The sequence below is a fragment of the Protopterus annectens genome, chromosome 7.part0 (assembly GCF_019279795.1).
Source record: "Protopterus annectens isolate FY-2018-M chromosome 7.part0, PAN1.0, whole genome shotgun sequence".
NCBI classification, from domain to species: Eukaryota; Metazoa; Chordata; order Ceratodontiformes; family Protopteridae; genus Protopterus; species Protopterus annectens.
In genome coordinates, this window is record NC_056739.1 from 140,584,568 (window position 1) to 140,600,261 (window position 15,694).

At 42.1% G+C, this 15,694-nt stretch overlaps 2 protein-coding genes across 2 annotated transcripts in view; one reads left to right on the plus strand and one right to left on the minus strand.

Moving 5' to 3' along the window:
- The window catches only part of FANCE (FA complementation group E), a 797,034-nt gene extending 782,538 nt beyond the window's left edge, over window positions 1-14,496 (minus strand). Inside the window, exon 1 of the mRNA XM_044076581.1 lies at window positions 14,442-14,496. The gene's annotated coding sequence lies outside the window, so the exon portion shown is untranslated. The remainder of the gene's footprint in view (window positions 1-14,441) is intronic.
- A 4-nt stretch (window positions 14,497-14,500) lies between these two features.
- RPL10A (ribosomal protein L10a) overlaps window positions 14,501-15,694 on the plus strand; it is a 31,105-nt gene continuing 29,911 nt past the window's right edge. Inside the window, exon 1 of the mRNA XM_044076582.1 lies at window positions 14,501-14,599. Coding sequence (XP_043932517.1) covers window positions 14,595-14,599 — 5 coding nt within the window. The 5' untranslated portion in view covers window positions 14,501-14,594. The remainder of the gene's footprint in view (window positions 14,600-15,694) is intronic.

The window sequence follows — 15,694 nt, forward strand, 5'->3', positions numbered from 1 at the left end:
TCAACACAAACTATATACAGAACATTAAAAACCTTGAAATGTACAATTTTGAAGAAATGATGAGATGGCTAAGTCAGAGACATTAAAGCACCACAAGGGAATTCATACACGCTCTCAAAAAGAGAACATAAGAACAAGAGGACAAATAATGAAGATATAAGGTGGAAAGTTCACAAGAACAAGGAAGCACTTTATCACAAAAGAGGGAACAGAAATAGTGGAATTCTCTTTCTTAACGGAGAACCTCACTCACAGACTGAAAACACATTTATTTTATCATGTCTTGTTGTTTCCTATATTTTAACACTACTTTTTGACTCTGTATTTTTAAACATAATTCTAGAAACAAGTATATAATCTGTCCACATGGGGTCTGGCATCTTGACTTTTTGCAGTATCTGGCTTTAAAATATGACATCATAGCCACTATGCTCCTGTCAATGCATTGACTTTACACGTGTTTTCACATTAGGGTTGCCACCTTTCGTTGTGGCAAAAAATGGACCAAGGCCACACCCCTAGCACCTCCCATAACCTCACCTACCTCCTCTCCTCTCCCCACCCACTTTCCTCCCATTTTGTGATGTCACTGTCACATCAGATGAGGAGGAACGGCTTCTTTTCCACATTTGACAGGCTTTTTTATGCTGATTCATAGGATGTCACTAGGGTATTGACCCAAGGGTCTTTACAAGCCTAGCCGTTAAATCCCATATTAATACTAGACAAGAGTCATCATCTATGCCCAAGGTTTTTCTAGAAAGGCCTACCCATGTCCAGGAGAGAAGCCGGGGCATTCCCCAGCAGAAAGTTAAGGTTTCCCATTCAGGTTGCGCTTAATCAGGGCGATGGAGGTGCTCGCTTGATATGGATTGGAAGCCTATTCCAGAGGAGTGACAATCTCTGAGATATATATACTTATGCCTGTTAGTACTTTTTCTTTCTGAAGTAGACAATTAATTTTCATTCTTTTATTATGCCAGAGTTGTAGTCCTTAAACTCATCTCCCTCCCCCTAAACACCTGCCTTTCATATCTGTCAAAGTGGCAAATGTAATTTGAGCTGTTTGCTGTTGTGACTGACAGTTCACAGCAGGAGACAAAGTTCATGCATTGCTGCCTTGTACTGTCCACCTACTTACAGTGGGACACATTTTGGCTTCACTCACAGCAGGAGACAAAATTCATGCACTGTTGCCTTGTACTGTCCACCTACTTACAGTGGGACACATTTTAGCTGCACTCACAGCAGGAGACAAAGTTCATGAGCTGTTGCCTTGTACTGTCCACCTACTTACGGTGGGACACTTATTTTGGCTGCATAATTCTTATTACCTAAAAATTTGTAACACACTGTTTGGCAAACCTATCAAATTTATTTTTCAGGAATTCATGAGAAAACAAAAAAAAAATATATGCTACAACGGTCATAAAAAGATAAAACATTTTGTTTCTATATAGCACTGTGATACACTTAAGACATTTTGAATCAACATACATTTTCTAAAGAACGGTAATGCAAAAGTAACTATAACACTATATATGTACAGTAATCACCATTGATTACCGGAGAGGTTATGAGAGCCAAGTCAAAAGTAAGATGAAAAAAAGCATGAGCATTCTGCAAACTCAGGGCCATTTGAGACGCAGGAGCATTCTGCAAACTCAGGGCCATTTGAGACGCAGGAGCATTCTGCAAACTCAGGGCCATTTGAGACGCAGGAGCATTCTGCAAACTCAGGGCCATTTGAGACGCAGGAGCATTCTGCAAACTCAGGGCCATTTGAGACGCAGGAGCATTCTGCAAACTCGGGCCATTTGAGACGCAGGAGCATTCTGCAAACTCAGGGCCATTTGAGACGCAGGAGCATTCTGCAAACTCAGGGCCATTTGAGACGCAGGAGCATTCTGCAAACTCGGGGCCATTTGAGACGCATGAGCATTCTGCAAACTCGGGGCCATTTGAGACGCAGGAGCATTCTGCAAACTCGGGGCCATTTGAGACGCAGGAGCATTCTGCAAACTCGGGGCCATTTGAGACGCAGGAGCATTCTGCAAACTCGGGGCCATTTGAGACGCAGGAGCATTCTGCAAACTCGGGGCCATTTGAGACGCAGGAGCATTCTGCAAACTCGGGGCCATTTGAGACGCAGGAGCATTCTGCAAACTCGGGGCCATTTGAGACGCAGGAGCATTCTGCAAACTCGGGGCCATTTGAGACGCAGGAGCATTCTGCAAACTCGGGGCCATTTGAGACGCAGGAGCATTCTGCAAACTCGGGGCCATTTGAGACGCAGGAGCATTCTGCAAACTCGGGGCCATTTGAGACGCAGGAGCATTCTGCAAACTCGGGGCCATTTGAGACGCAGGAGCATTCTGCAAACTCGGGGCCATTTGACATGCAGGAGCATTCTGCAAACTCAGGGCCATTTGACACGCAGGAGCATTCTGCAAACTCAGGGCCATTTGACATGCATGAGCATTCTGCAAACTCAGGGCCATTTGAGATGTATGAGCATTCTGCAAACTCAGTGCCATTTGAGATGCAGGAGCATTCTGCAAACTCAGGGCCATTTGAGACGCATGAGCATTCTGCAAACTCAGGGCCATTTGAGACGCATGAGCATTCTGCAAACTCAGGGCCATTTGACACGCATGAGCATTCTGCAAACTCAGGGCCATTTGAGATGCATGAGCATTCTGCAAACTCAGGGCCATTTGAGATGCATGAGCATTCTGCAAACTCGGGGCCATTTGAGACGCATGAGCATTCTGCAAACTCGGGGCCATTTGAGACGCATGAGCATTCTGCAAACTCAGGGCCATTTGAGACGCATGAGCATTCTGCAAACTCGGGGCCATTTGAGACGCATGAGCATTCTGCAAACTCAGTGCCATTTGAGACGCAGGATCATTCTGCAAACTCGGGGCTATTTGAGACACATGAGCATTCTGCAAACTCGGGGACATTTGAGATGCATGGTCTTGGGCCATTTACTTCTTACTGCACTGCTGTCTGTATTTGCTCCATGCAATTTGTCTCTTGCAACTGGGAGAATTTATCCATGTTGCCTGTAGTAATTTTCTTAAACCAGTAAATCACTGTTAATGCATCTTCTCCGATTTATTTTTCACACATTGTAAATCGCTATGCAGCCCCCCTTCACTGTTTTGTTGCCGATTCCAGCCACTTCAGTTTTTCATTCCTCTTTATAAATCCATCCCACACATTATTTATTGTGTTTATGTAAATATTTTTATTCCCTTGCCTTTTTAGATTCCAACATACCACAACTGGTACTTCTTAAAGTTCCCATGTCACTTATTACAATGAAAGAAAATGCGCTGGACTAGGCAAATATTGCCTTGCTTGGACAGAATGAATTACTTATCTGATCTGAGTGCCTCCTGTAAGACAACAGATCCTACCTGCACTAAATGATATCTGAATTCACAAAAGACTACTCCTGGAATGGCTGTCTTACCCAAGATTACTGTTATACATTTCTTGGCATTGAATTTTAGGCTATGACTCTGGCACCAGTTATTAGTTTGTATCACGCCTTCTTGGAGAGTCTTTGTCACTGGGGAATTTCATGAATGTGTCTAGTTTGTAATTGCCTGTGAACTTGGTCATCCAGAGGCCAGTGACATTACACTTTACATCAGAGAAGAAGATGCCAAAAAGGAGCTCCCCCGGCACCATGCACATGCTGACTCTGCTAGTGAGTGACCTTTTTGCAGACTTCTTGGAACTTATCTGTAGGCCAGATGATTGTCTAGTGGGTGACTTAAAAGTTTACACATAATCTCATGAACTTGTCTACAATACTCAAGTGAGGCATGATGCAGAATATCTTGGCAAGTCAAAGTAGGTTATATGCACCATTTTGTCTTCATCAATTACTTTGATGACTAAGAAAGTCCACCAGGTTGAGCAGGCATGACCTACCCTTGCCTAAATCAAAGTGGGTTTGGCCCAGTGTCTGATGGTTTTCAAAGTCATTATTTCCCACATCCATGATAATTTTTTCTGTGGCTTTACATACGAGAATGATCAGACTTATAAGTAGGTAGCTATCCTGGTTGGTAGAAGACCTGCCCTTCTGCAGAGGGATAACAGCTGCAGTCCTACATTCATTTGGCATAGTCTGTTTGGAGGCCATGTTAAATAATCATTCTAAAGGGCCCTTCAGGTCATGTTTCCTGCAATCTAGGAGAAATCGAAAGATATTATTAGGTCACACTGATGCAGTGTTTTTAGCCTTTTAAAGATCATCGAGAACCTACACCCTAGTGATAGATACAGTTGGGGTCACTTCTTTAGAGGTGTCAAGGGGAGAAAGCAGGATAAAGTTGGAGTGGACTTATCGGCCAATAGACTTGCTATACCCTCTGGCTCACACTAGACTTGCTATACCCTCTGGCTCACACTAGACTTGCTATACCCTCTGGCTCACACTAGACTTGCTATACCCTCTGGCTCACACTAGACTTGCTATACCCTCTGGCTCACACTAGACTTGCTATACCCTCTGGCTCACACTAGACTTGCTATACCCTCTGGCTCACACTAGACTTGCTATACCCTCTGGCTCACACTAGACTTGCTATACCCTCTGGCTCACACTAGACTTGCTGTACCCTCGGGCTCAGTAGTAGTAGCTTCATTTACAATTAATTTGGCACATTGTTGTGTATCGCTTTTGAGGTTGTTGACATAGCTAAATAATGCCTTGCAATTGTCCTTAGACTAGGCAGTTACTTTAATTTTATAAAATTTTGCCATAGTGTCACTTAATAGCAGGTCGTCTGCCTTGGACTAATTCCTGAAAATTCTAAATCTGGCTAGTGTCCAAGGTTTTATATTGGCTCATAGGTAGGTACTAGGCTATCGGCCCAAGGGCCTACATAAGCATAGCCAGCAAGGTTCCCTGGCTTACGCCACCCAAGAAAGCTATTTTCCTGTGCCACTGTCGAGCAGAGACACAGAAGTGATCCCCCGGGGTGTATTTTCTATTTCCCATCCACTCATTAAGATTTTTCTTGAAGAGTGCTAATGAAGAACTTTGCTTGACATAGATGAGTAGCCTGTTCCAGAGTATGGGAAGTCTCTGGGACAGGAATCTATCCCTCCAGCATGTCCTGTTTATTGTGGTGACAAAGTTTAGGTCCCTAGAGCATGTAGCTCGGAGGGATTGGGATTTCTTTAGGTGTAGCATGTCCAACAGCTCTGGGTTTAACATAGCTTTATATGTTAGGCAGAGATCACCTCAGAGTAGGCGATATGTTACAGAGTAAAGCTGGAGTTTTTTGAGGCGGTCAGTGTAGGGGCATTTGTTTGAGGCCAGTAATCCTCTTTGTGAGGTACTTCTGTAGCCTTTCCAGCTGCTGCAGATGACTTGTGAGGTACATTCCAAAAGGGGCGTTGTACTCTATAATGGGTCTAATGAGTATCGAGTAGAGGGGAACAATGACCTCTTTTTTCTTGGATGAGAACCCTTTTACGATGAAGTGTGCCAAGTAGAAGGACTTCCGGACTACTGTGGCGATGTGACTATCAAAGGAGAGACTACTGTCCACTTGGGTCCCAAGGTCTCTTATCACACATTCGGTGTTAAGTAGATTGCTGCCTATGTGGTAGTTCATGGGCACAGACTTTTTACCAAAGGGGATGACACTGCACTTTTTGGCATTGAGCTTGAGGCCATGGCTCTGACACCAAGCATCTGTCTCAGCGAGGCCCTTCTGTAGAATGTCCACATCATTTGGGGACTTCACTATCAAACTAAAACAAGGAGTAAAAAGGTCACACAGGAAAACCAATTGGTTAAAAATGGGGTTTAGCTTTATTGGCCTGAAACTGTCCATAAAAAGACTTAAAAGTAAAAGAAAAAAGTCATGGACATTCAGAAATGCCATTTAGCTGAAACACCTGATATCCTTAAAGGGTAATTTGCATATATCCCATGTTGCCTATGATTCAAGAGGTTTAAGGTATCACACAGTGGAAATTCTAGCTTTGCTAGATTTTTCTTTTTAAGGTTTTATATCAAAGGAGACAGCTTCATGGTCTGACCTGATCTGTGATGATATTACACTGTACGTGTGTGTGTGTGTGTGGGGGGGGGGGGGTTACAACCTTCAGTCATGTTCATGAGTACCTTTGCACTCCTACTGGGCATATGGGCTAGCTGGAATGTTTGGGGTTCTGTAGGATTCTCAGTTTATACTGGTATAGTTGAAGTTCCCCATGAATATGATATTGGTTTGACTGGAGAGTTACTCTACTACATTAAATTACTTCACTGCTTCTACACATATAAGCCGGCTCACCAATCCTGTGTATTGGAAGGCAGCTTATTTATTGGTAACCTTAAAACAGAAACCATTACCACAACTGCAGAAATTACCACGTCCCTCTCAACCAAGTCCTACTACACCCCATCCCAAAGGATGCAGGTCCAGAGCACTGAACTGCACTGCTACAGCCATACTGCACCCCCCCCAAAAAAATGTACAGGCCATGACCAGACATTGCAATATATTACCTCTTTTGCTCTATCACACCGATTGCCTTTTGCTTACAGTACGAGGGCAGAGTAGCTGTTAGACGTCACTTACAAGGCAGTCTGTGACAAGACTCAGAGTCATAGTATGGCAGACAGTCCCACAGATGTCCATTCACACAGGTGCACAAAGCATCCATGCTACATCACAGCAGGCAGATCACTATCTTAGTGGGCTTAACCTGGTCAACAAAAACTAAATAAATAAAATAACACATTATCCCTTTGTCCTTCCACCCACTCTGCTGCTCTCAAAGAATTACTGAAGGTTTACCCAGTTTCCAAACTAATTAAATATTATACAATTACACTATAAATCACTAGAATGTACATATACAGTCTAATTGGAACTACTTGTGGTATTGTGTGCATATTTGTCTTCTTTGCTTATGAAATGTTTTGAAATTCATCCAGGCCCATCCTGAACTTGGTCAATGCTGATCACTGCACTACCCTGGTAAACAAATATTACACACACACACACACACACACACACACACACACACACACACACACACACACACACAAAACGTTGATCAGTGCACCACCCCAATAAAAAAATATTACACACACACACACACACACACAACGCTGATCAGTGCACTACCCCAGTAGACAAATATTTCACAAACAGACACACACAAAACACACAACGCTGATCAGTGCACTATCCTAGTAAACCAATATTACTTACACACACACACACACACACACACACACACACACACACACACACACACACACAGTGTACTATACATGTTTATATAATGCTTACAATAAATCAAGCTCTACCCACAAATGCAAACAGATAGACTGCACACAAAATACTAATCAAGCTACCATACAAGCAGCAAAACAGAGTTACCTCAGTATTACATTACTACAGTGAAATATAATCTACAAAATAAAATGTACAAAACATTAAGAACACCTAAATTAGACCAGTAACAAAAACCTGTAACAGGCACTAGTTTGTGCAAATGCTTCCGCAGTGGTTCAGTGCATCACCCAACCAACAAGTAAATGGTTATAGCAAGTGATTAACACACTCAGTGTTACACTACAGAGACACACAAGGGGTCATGAAGGTGCTAATGGAGGTGTAAAGAAATGGCAGAAATCATGTACACACATTTACAAAATTAACAAAGGGACAGCAGAAATCAAAAGCCAGCCAGTTAGTATCCTACAGGATGGGAGGTTGGCATAATGGTTAAGGTGTTTACCTTACAGACACAAGGTTCAGGATTTGATTCTCACAAGAGACAACTGGCTAGGCTTAAAATGTCTCACAAGCGTAGTTAGCCTAGTACTAATCTATGAACCTATCATTGATGAGGAATGCAGTTAAGCCATCACTGTTATGTGACTAAAATATCTTCAATTTTTAGTACATTTCTCTGCTTTGAGAAAAGAGCTTGTAGGCTTAGTTTTTCTGCTCAATTACTGATGATTTTGGTTCAATATGCGCTGTATACTCAAAGTCTAAGGAATAAATAATGCCTCTGGACTACCAACCAACATGCTACCAACCGTCATACTGAAATGGCCGCAGTATCAATGTTGCATATGTGCAACCAAAATCATTAACATTTTCTTATTAAAAAACAACAAAAAGGCAGCATAACCTCCACTGCAAAACAGAGATCTTTTGTGACAAAAAGCCAGAGGTGAATGTGAAATGGTGCCTTAGGCAAAGGGTTCTATGACCCCTAACACCATGCTTCCCACTGCTCCTCTCCCAGACACATCCCACAGTGCCTCCACCTATTTTTATGACCCCTAACCCCATGCTTCCCTCTGCTCCTCTCCCAGACACATCCCACAGTGCTTCAAACCCCGGTTCCAAGGTTCCATGACCCCTAACCCCATGCTTCCCACTGCTCTTCTCCCATACACATTCCATAGTGCCTCCACTCCCTGTTCCAGGGCTCCATGACCCCTAACCCCATGCTTCCGACTGCTCCTCTCCCAGACACATCCCACAGTGCTTTCACCCCCGGTTCCTCATCTCAGCCTCCCCATATAATCCAGATTACTATATTTTTAACTTTTTCTGATATTCTTGTATTATTCTTCAGATGCAAGGATATGGACCTAGATATCTTTATAATAAAAAACTTTACTTTCATTGTAATAAGTGACATGGCAGCTTTAAGAAACACCAGTGGTGGTATCTTGGAATTAAAAAGGGAAGGGAATAAACATACATATACACACACACGACATACTCAGCAAATACAGATACGTTCTTCACTGAGTACACCACTTCAGGTGTTGAATGAATGAAAACAATAATACAGTGAAAGGCACTGCAAACCTACATTCCTCTCACTTCCCCCTAATTTCAGTCTACCCCCTAAACTGATTGTCTGATAAGTCACTTCAGTCAATAAAGCCAGACATCATAGTTTCACACTTCTTATTGCTCATAAAAAGTAGATGGTTACATTTAGATAATGAACATTCTCTCTCCCCCTCCTCCGATATCGTTGGCTTTACCTTGAATTGTTGAGGCCTGCACTTGGTGTTTCTCACTCACTTTCTCACTCTCTCTGATTCGACATTTCTCGTGCTTGTATATGTGTGGTACATTTTCTTTTGTTTGCTTTCTATTATTATTGATATTATTTTGTTAAGCTAAACAGCAAAGCTATATTTACTGAGTGTAAAAATTAGTAGGGATGTTTTTCCCCAGTACGGGTGTCACGGCAGCTTAACATGCTGTGATGAAGTAGATTTTTTACTGGGTGGTATCTGTACATTAACATCCTACTAGTGCACATCTTGCCCATTATCTAACATGTTACCATCTTCACAGGCGACCTAAGTAGCTTATATCTCAGAGAAGTACTCCTGGATGTGCAGAACTAAATCTCTCCCTCAGTCATCCCATCTCATGAATACATGGCCTGATGGACACATACTTCTCAACTGTCCAGAATTTCAAAGAATATCTAGATTTTTGTGTTCTTCATAAAATTTGGTTTCTGGAAGATCAGTGAGGATCAAAGCCACCATTTTTTAACTGTTGCAAATCAATGGGTGCATATTCTACAGTTCTGATCTCCTCTTCTAATTCTTCATGAAACTATGAGTGCATACATGCCTGCACTCCAAATTATACTTGTATACTCCAATACTTGTCTTTTAATTTCATTCAGTGCTTTATTACAACACCTTGCTCAAATGTGTTGCTGTGTTTTAGTAGTTTTTGAAAATTGTATTGTACTTGTTAACTTTGTTGATATTACCTTTGTAATATTTGTACATGGAGCTTTTCTCCCTGGGCCTCCATTGAAAACGGGTTCATTTTCAGCTCAATGGACTTTCCCGGTTAACAAACTGCAAATAAAAATAAATAAATAAGAGATTCCCTTTTATTAAAGTATTGATCAAAATTAGATGAGGAGATTGAGACAGTGGCCTACTACAGCAACGTGCACTACCACATTCCTTGCAAATAGCACTAGTGTACGCACGAGGACACCTAAATTCGATCTTTGCAACGTTACTGGTAGTCTGATGGATTACAACATCTAACTAGGAAAACCCACATTGCTACTGTGCTACCCATTAACTTCACAGCTGTGAAATACATAACACTCAAACAAGTCACTTAGTTAATAGTAGGACAGGGTGTGCATCAAACAGCATTCTCTGAAAATGGTAGATATGAATCTAAATGTTTTGCATCGGGGACAGTTTTTTTAAATATTACTCAAATTGGTGAGTGGGTGTTAATGACTTAGTGAGAGTGCAAAACAGCACACATCCAGTAAGGGGGCTGCCGTCCCCTGCTACACACAATTTTAAGTTCCACTGCCTGGTACTCATATGGGGGGGGCATTAAGCTGACTATCTTTTAATCTCTTTCATCTCATTAAGACGAACTTATAATGAAAAAAATTAAAATTACAATGTCCACCCACAGCACACCTTGGGGGGCTTGTTACAGCACATCCTGGTGTTCCCTAATATAAACAATAACCCTCAATATAAAACACCCCAGTAGCAATACAGAGGAGAGTTAAGGCCCTTATAATATGTGTTGCTGTTGAAGGTTGGATGTCGAGCTTGCACCTCGGCGTTCGTGAAAATCTGCTGCCAATCATTAGCGGACCTGAGTTCTGCTGTGGCGACCCCTAGACAACAACAACTAAAGTAAATTACATACTTACTGCAAATATTCATAAATTACATAAAGAAAAAAAAATCACTTTCAGGTATTTTGAAAAGTTGTGCACGCATCTGGATCAGGAGTGCATTGTTACCACCTGAAACCACACCCAAAAGTGTTTAAACTGAATAGGGTGATGATTTCTTTGAGACCCCCCCCCAGTAAGTATCTCAAAGAGTACCAAGTGGGTAGGTAAGGCAAATTCAAGGACTGAGGAAACCACCCACACTAAAGAGTGAGCAATGGTAGCAGCTCCCTCTTAATCTTCTGAGCTAAACTCCCAAACAATTCAGTAACTCTACACACTAAACATTTTCAGATTTGTTCATGCAAGTCTTCATATACCATTAGGGACTACTTGCAACAGGCAGAAGTGGGAGGTATACTTCTAATTTTGACTCAAATTTTAGCTCTGTCCCTCTTAATCCCTCCAAATAATACAGTATTTAAATTGATTTAATTGTGTTGCATGAATATTAACTGAAATGGAAGTTCTGACTCTGTTCTTCATAGGTTCATAGGTTGATACTAGGCTAGCTGCCCTAGAGCATTTACAAGTCTAGCCAGAGTGTGTTTGGCTTTTGCCACCCTTTTTAGATTAGTTGACTGTACCTCTGTATAGTAGGTCACAGAAGATAGCCCGTTTAAGGTTAGTTTACCATGCCTCTGTCTAGCAGTGACACAGAAGAGATCCCAGGGGTAAATTTACGATCTCCCATCCAAACTTCAAGATTCTTCTTGAAGAGGGTCATTGAGGGGCTCTGTCTAACATGGATTGGGATTTTGTTCCAGAGTGAGGGGAGCCTCTGGGATATGAATCTGTCCCTCCAGCATGTTCTATTTATTTCTGTGCTGAGGTTTAAGTCACTGGAGCGTGTAGCTCTGATGGATTTGGATTTCTTGAGGTGGAGCATGTCCATTAATTCAGGGTTGGACATGGCTTTATACGTCAGGCACAGGTCGCCTCTGAGTAGGCGGTAAGCAACTGAGTAGAGCTGGAGTTTCTTTAGCCTAACTGCGTAGGGCATCTGTTTGAGTCCCTTGATCCTCTTGGTGAGGTACTTTTGGGGTCTTTCTAGTTGTAGCAGGTGTCGGGTAAGGTACATCCCAAATGGGGCATTGTATTCAATTATGGGCCTGATGAGTAGAGGGGCACGATGACCTCTCTTGATCTAGATGTGAACCCCTTTGTGATAAGGTGGGCTATACAGAATGTCTTTCTAACCACTCTGGCAATGTGATTGTCAAAGGAGAGATTACAATCTACTTGGGTCCCCAAACCCCTAATTACTTCTTCCGTACTTAATGGATTACCACCTATGTGGTAATTTGTGGGCACTGTGTTTTTCCCAAAGGGGATGACTATGCACTTTTTGGCATTTAGCTTTAGGCCATGGCTCTGGCACCAGTTATCCGTCTCTGTGAGACCTTTTTGGAGGATGCTTGTGTCAGCCGGCAAGTCGATTATTGCCCCCAGTTTGCAGTCATCTGCAAACTTTGTCAGCCATAGTCCTCCTGTGTTAGCCTGTACCTCAGAGAAATATATACTGAACAAGAGAGGTCCCAGGACTGAGCCTTGTGGGACGCCACTTGTAACTGGTTTAGTGTCTGACATGGCACCTGCAATTCTGACCATGTGGGTTCTTATCCCTAAGCCAGTTTGCAACCCATCTTGTGACATAGGGGTTGATATTTAAGTTGGTGAGCTTATTTATGATGCCCGAGTGGGGTATTGTGTCGAAGGCTTTTGCAAGGTCAAGGTAGGCTGTGTGGACTACCTTCCCTTCATCTATGGCCTTGGTGAATGTTTCAAAGAAATCGACCAGGTTCAAGAGGCAAGATCTGCCCTTAACAAAGCCGAACTGGGTAGGATCCAGTGTTTGTAGGTCCCCAATATCTTTATTTATGATGTCCATGATGATCCTTTCCATAGCTTTGCAGACCAAGCTAGTTAGGGTTATAGAGCGATAGTTTCCGGGGTCTGTTGTGGCACCACCTTTATGGAGTGGGACCACTGTTGCTGTACGCCATTCTTTGGGTACATATCCTGTTGTAAGGCTGAGACTGAATAGTGATTTTAAGTGAGGGTTCAGTTCTTCTTGGAGCTCATGTAAAACGCAGCCCGGGACACCGTCCGGTCCCATCGATGCTGTGTTTTTTGCTTTGGAGAGGGCAGCTCTCACCTGTGCATCTGTGATGTCATGGAGGCTACACTCTGTTGGAATAATCATTTGCTCTTTTGGTGGTGGTGGTGGGGGGGGGGGGAGTTTGTGCTGAACCTGTCAGCTAGGATGTTGGCAATGTCTGTGGGTTTGGTGTATTTTTTGTCATTTTGGACTAATTCTGAGCATATCTGGGAATTACCACCCAGGTTCCTAACATAACTAAAGAAAGCCTTGTGATTATCCTTAGTGTCCTGTGCAATTTTTTTCTCGAAGCTGGCCTTAGACGATTCTATGAGTGCCCGTAGTTTTATTTACTATACAAGGTATAGTACAGGAATAACCTCTATTGTGGAAATTAACAAGAGCACTTCCCTTTGGTACCCTCTGCAGTCTTAAAAAGTTAAAAGATACAAATGGAATAAAGTTCAAGAGAGTAGCTCATTGTCAACCAGGATTAGGAAGAGCAGCAGCAGCACATAAATAAAAACGGTTTTGTATTACGTTACCCCACCAGATGCGTAGTAGCAAGGACCGCCCAGCACTTTTCTCATGACGTTTATTTTGAAAAGTGCCTTGAATAAACATGAAAAACCATTCTCAGAAGATGAATATGCTAAACGTTGTAATTACTTCAACAAAAAGCCTTTTCCCCCTTATTTGTTGGTGGCAGAAAGTGTACTTACAAATGCTGTACCGATCCAAACAGATTTACCTATTCAAATGAACACAGAATATGCTGCATTTATACAAAGGTATTACGCTGAGAATTATAATTCTTTAAAGGTGGGGGTGCGAACACATAGTATGCTGCAGATATAAAAACTATTACACAGACTTAAAATTCGTATTCTGTAAAGGTGCGGGGTGCACTGGGGGGGGGCGACCTTTCTTGGAGGTAATTTTTTATTGCCTTTATTGTATTTACTATCCCACTGCCTCAGCATATTGCTTTATCTCCAGAAAAATGCTTAAAGAGACGTGGGGGATGCAGGGGGCAAGCAAACGCAATTACTGCACAGCATTAAACCAAAGAAAAGTGGGCGGGGGTGCACGGGTTATGGGCATGGACTGCTACACGGAAACTTGTGGAGACTGCGTACATACTGCCCTTCTGACCCTCTTCTTAGCTTACAACACAGTACAAAGGGACAAATCAAGACACCCAAGACATGCGGTGCTTTCCACGGTGCACTTGTAGGAAATGGGGATAACTTTATTTAATCTCGGTTTTACATATCGTAAAGATAACATAAAAACGCATGAAACCTGTGTTTAAAAACAGACAGAAAATGAATAGTCACAACGGCTATTCACCATGTCACTGTATAATCTGCATGGCTTGTCACTCAGCCCTGTAAGACACGCCCATTCCTGCGCGAAAATCGCCATGGGATAATGTTTTAATACAAAGCCATTAAAAACGTCCAATACAATTTTACAAGAACATCTAGCTTTATAATTTCTGTAATTCAACATTTCAGCCCTCACACACAACTAACAGATAGCAAACACTATAAATTGTTAATACCTCAAGATAGCAAAGAACATATCGCAGCAAACGATAGCAAAAACAAGCAATTCCGGCTGCTAAGGTCACGAAAAACATCGCGAGAATTTGTCGGTACTTAGTGCGGAAGTGGCGTAATGTGGGTCTTTTCCGGTTTGTTGAATGTAACCAAAGATGAGGTTGGTAGGGTTCCTCGTTATGAAATTGTATCCCTTAACATCTCGTTTTGAGTTTGTTAGATTTCCCTTATCATTAATAAATGCATTTGAGGTCCAGTTTAATGTATCCGTTTATATTTTGTGTTTATTTTTTGATGCGATCTTTTACTAGACTTGGCCTGGTAGGGGACATACAAAGTCAGTCTCCAAGTAATAGTGTACCCTTTCAACTAAATGTTGACTAGACACGCTTTTCAAACAAGTACATGTTTGTGTATGACCGGTTGGTGTAAAACATTTTGATTGGTTACTCTCCGTAGAAACTTTGAAGTGTTCCCTCTTTCGACTTCAAGTCTCCGTTTTGAAGTTTTGTCTTTGTCCATTAATGGGATATTTTGTTCACCACTGTATCTTGTTCATGGGTTATTTTGTGTAATGATATCTTGCAAGTGGAAACTTATTCACGTGCGCAAAACTTTATTATACTGATTACTTCATTTTATTTGTAGGGGGTGGGGGGGGGTGAAGTCCTTTTCGTATTTAACTTATTTTACATTTGGTAACCGGTAAAGTCAGTCTGGAGAACGGTCCTTTTTCAGTGGAGGCCTGGGGAGAGGTTTGGGTTGTTCGCGACTAGATCAGTAGGAGAATTAAGATCCATTTGTGTGGTTTTGAAATTCCATTGTTTTTTTTTTTATTATTGCTAGCCTTGAAATAATCGTTAACCTGATTCTGTGGTAATTGCCTATGATTCTTGACACTGACATTTCTGGTTTCAGTGCTGCTGTATGTGCTACTATTCTCTTTGTAAAGCAGAACGGCATTCAAAAGTCAGAGCACATTTGTAGAAATGCCAAGGCACTGTGAAAATGGCACACAAGAGCCGGTTTTGGATCTGCATAAGTACCCGGGGATTAATCCGCAAGCATAGCACTCATTTTGATGGCAGAGATGTAACGATGGGCCATTTCTAAACCAAATGCTGTTCTGGAAATGGTCCCACGAGTAACGTATACTAATGTGGCATGAAGGCCATCGGTGGTAGAATGAAGCAGCAGAATCGTTAAACTCGGAAAGCAAGTCTGTTGGAGTTTAATGAGCTGCATTTGAATTTAC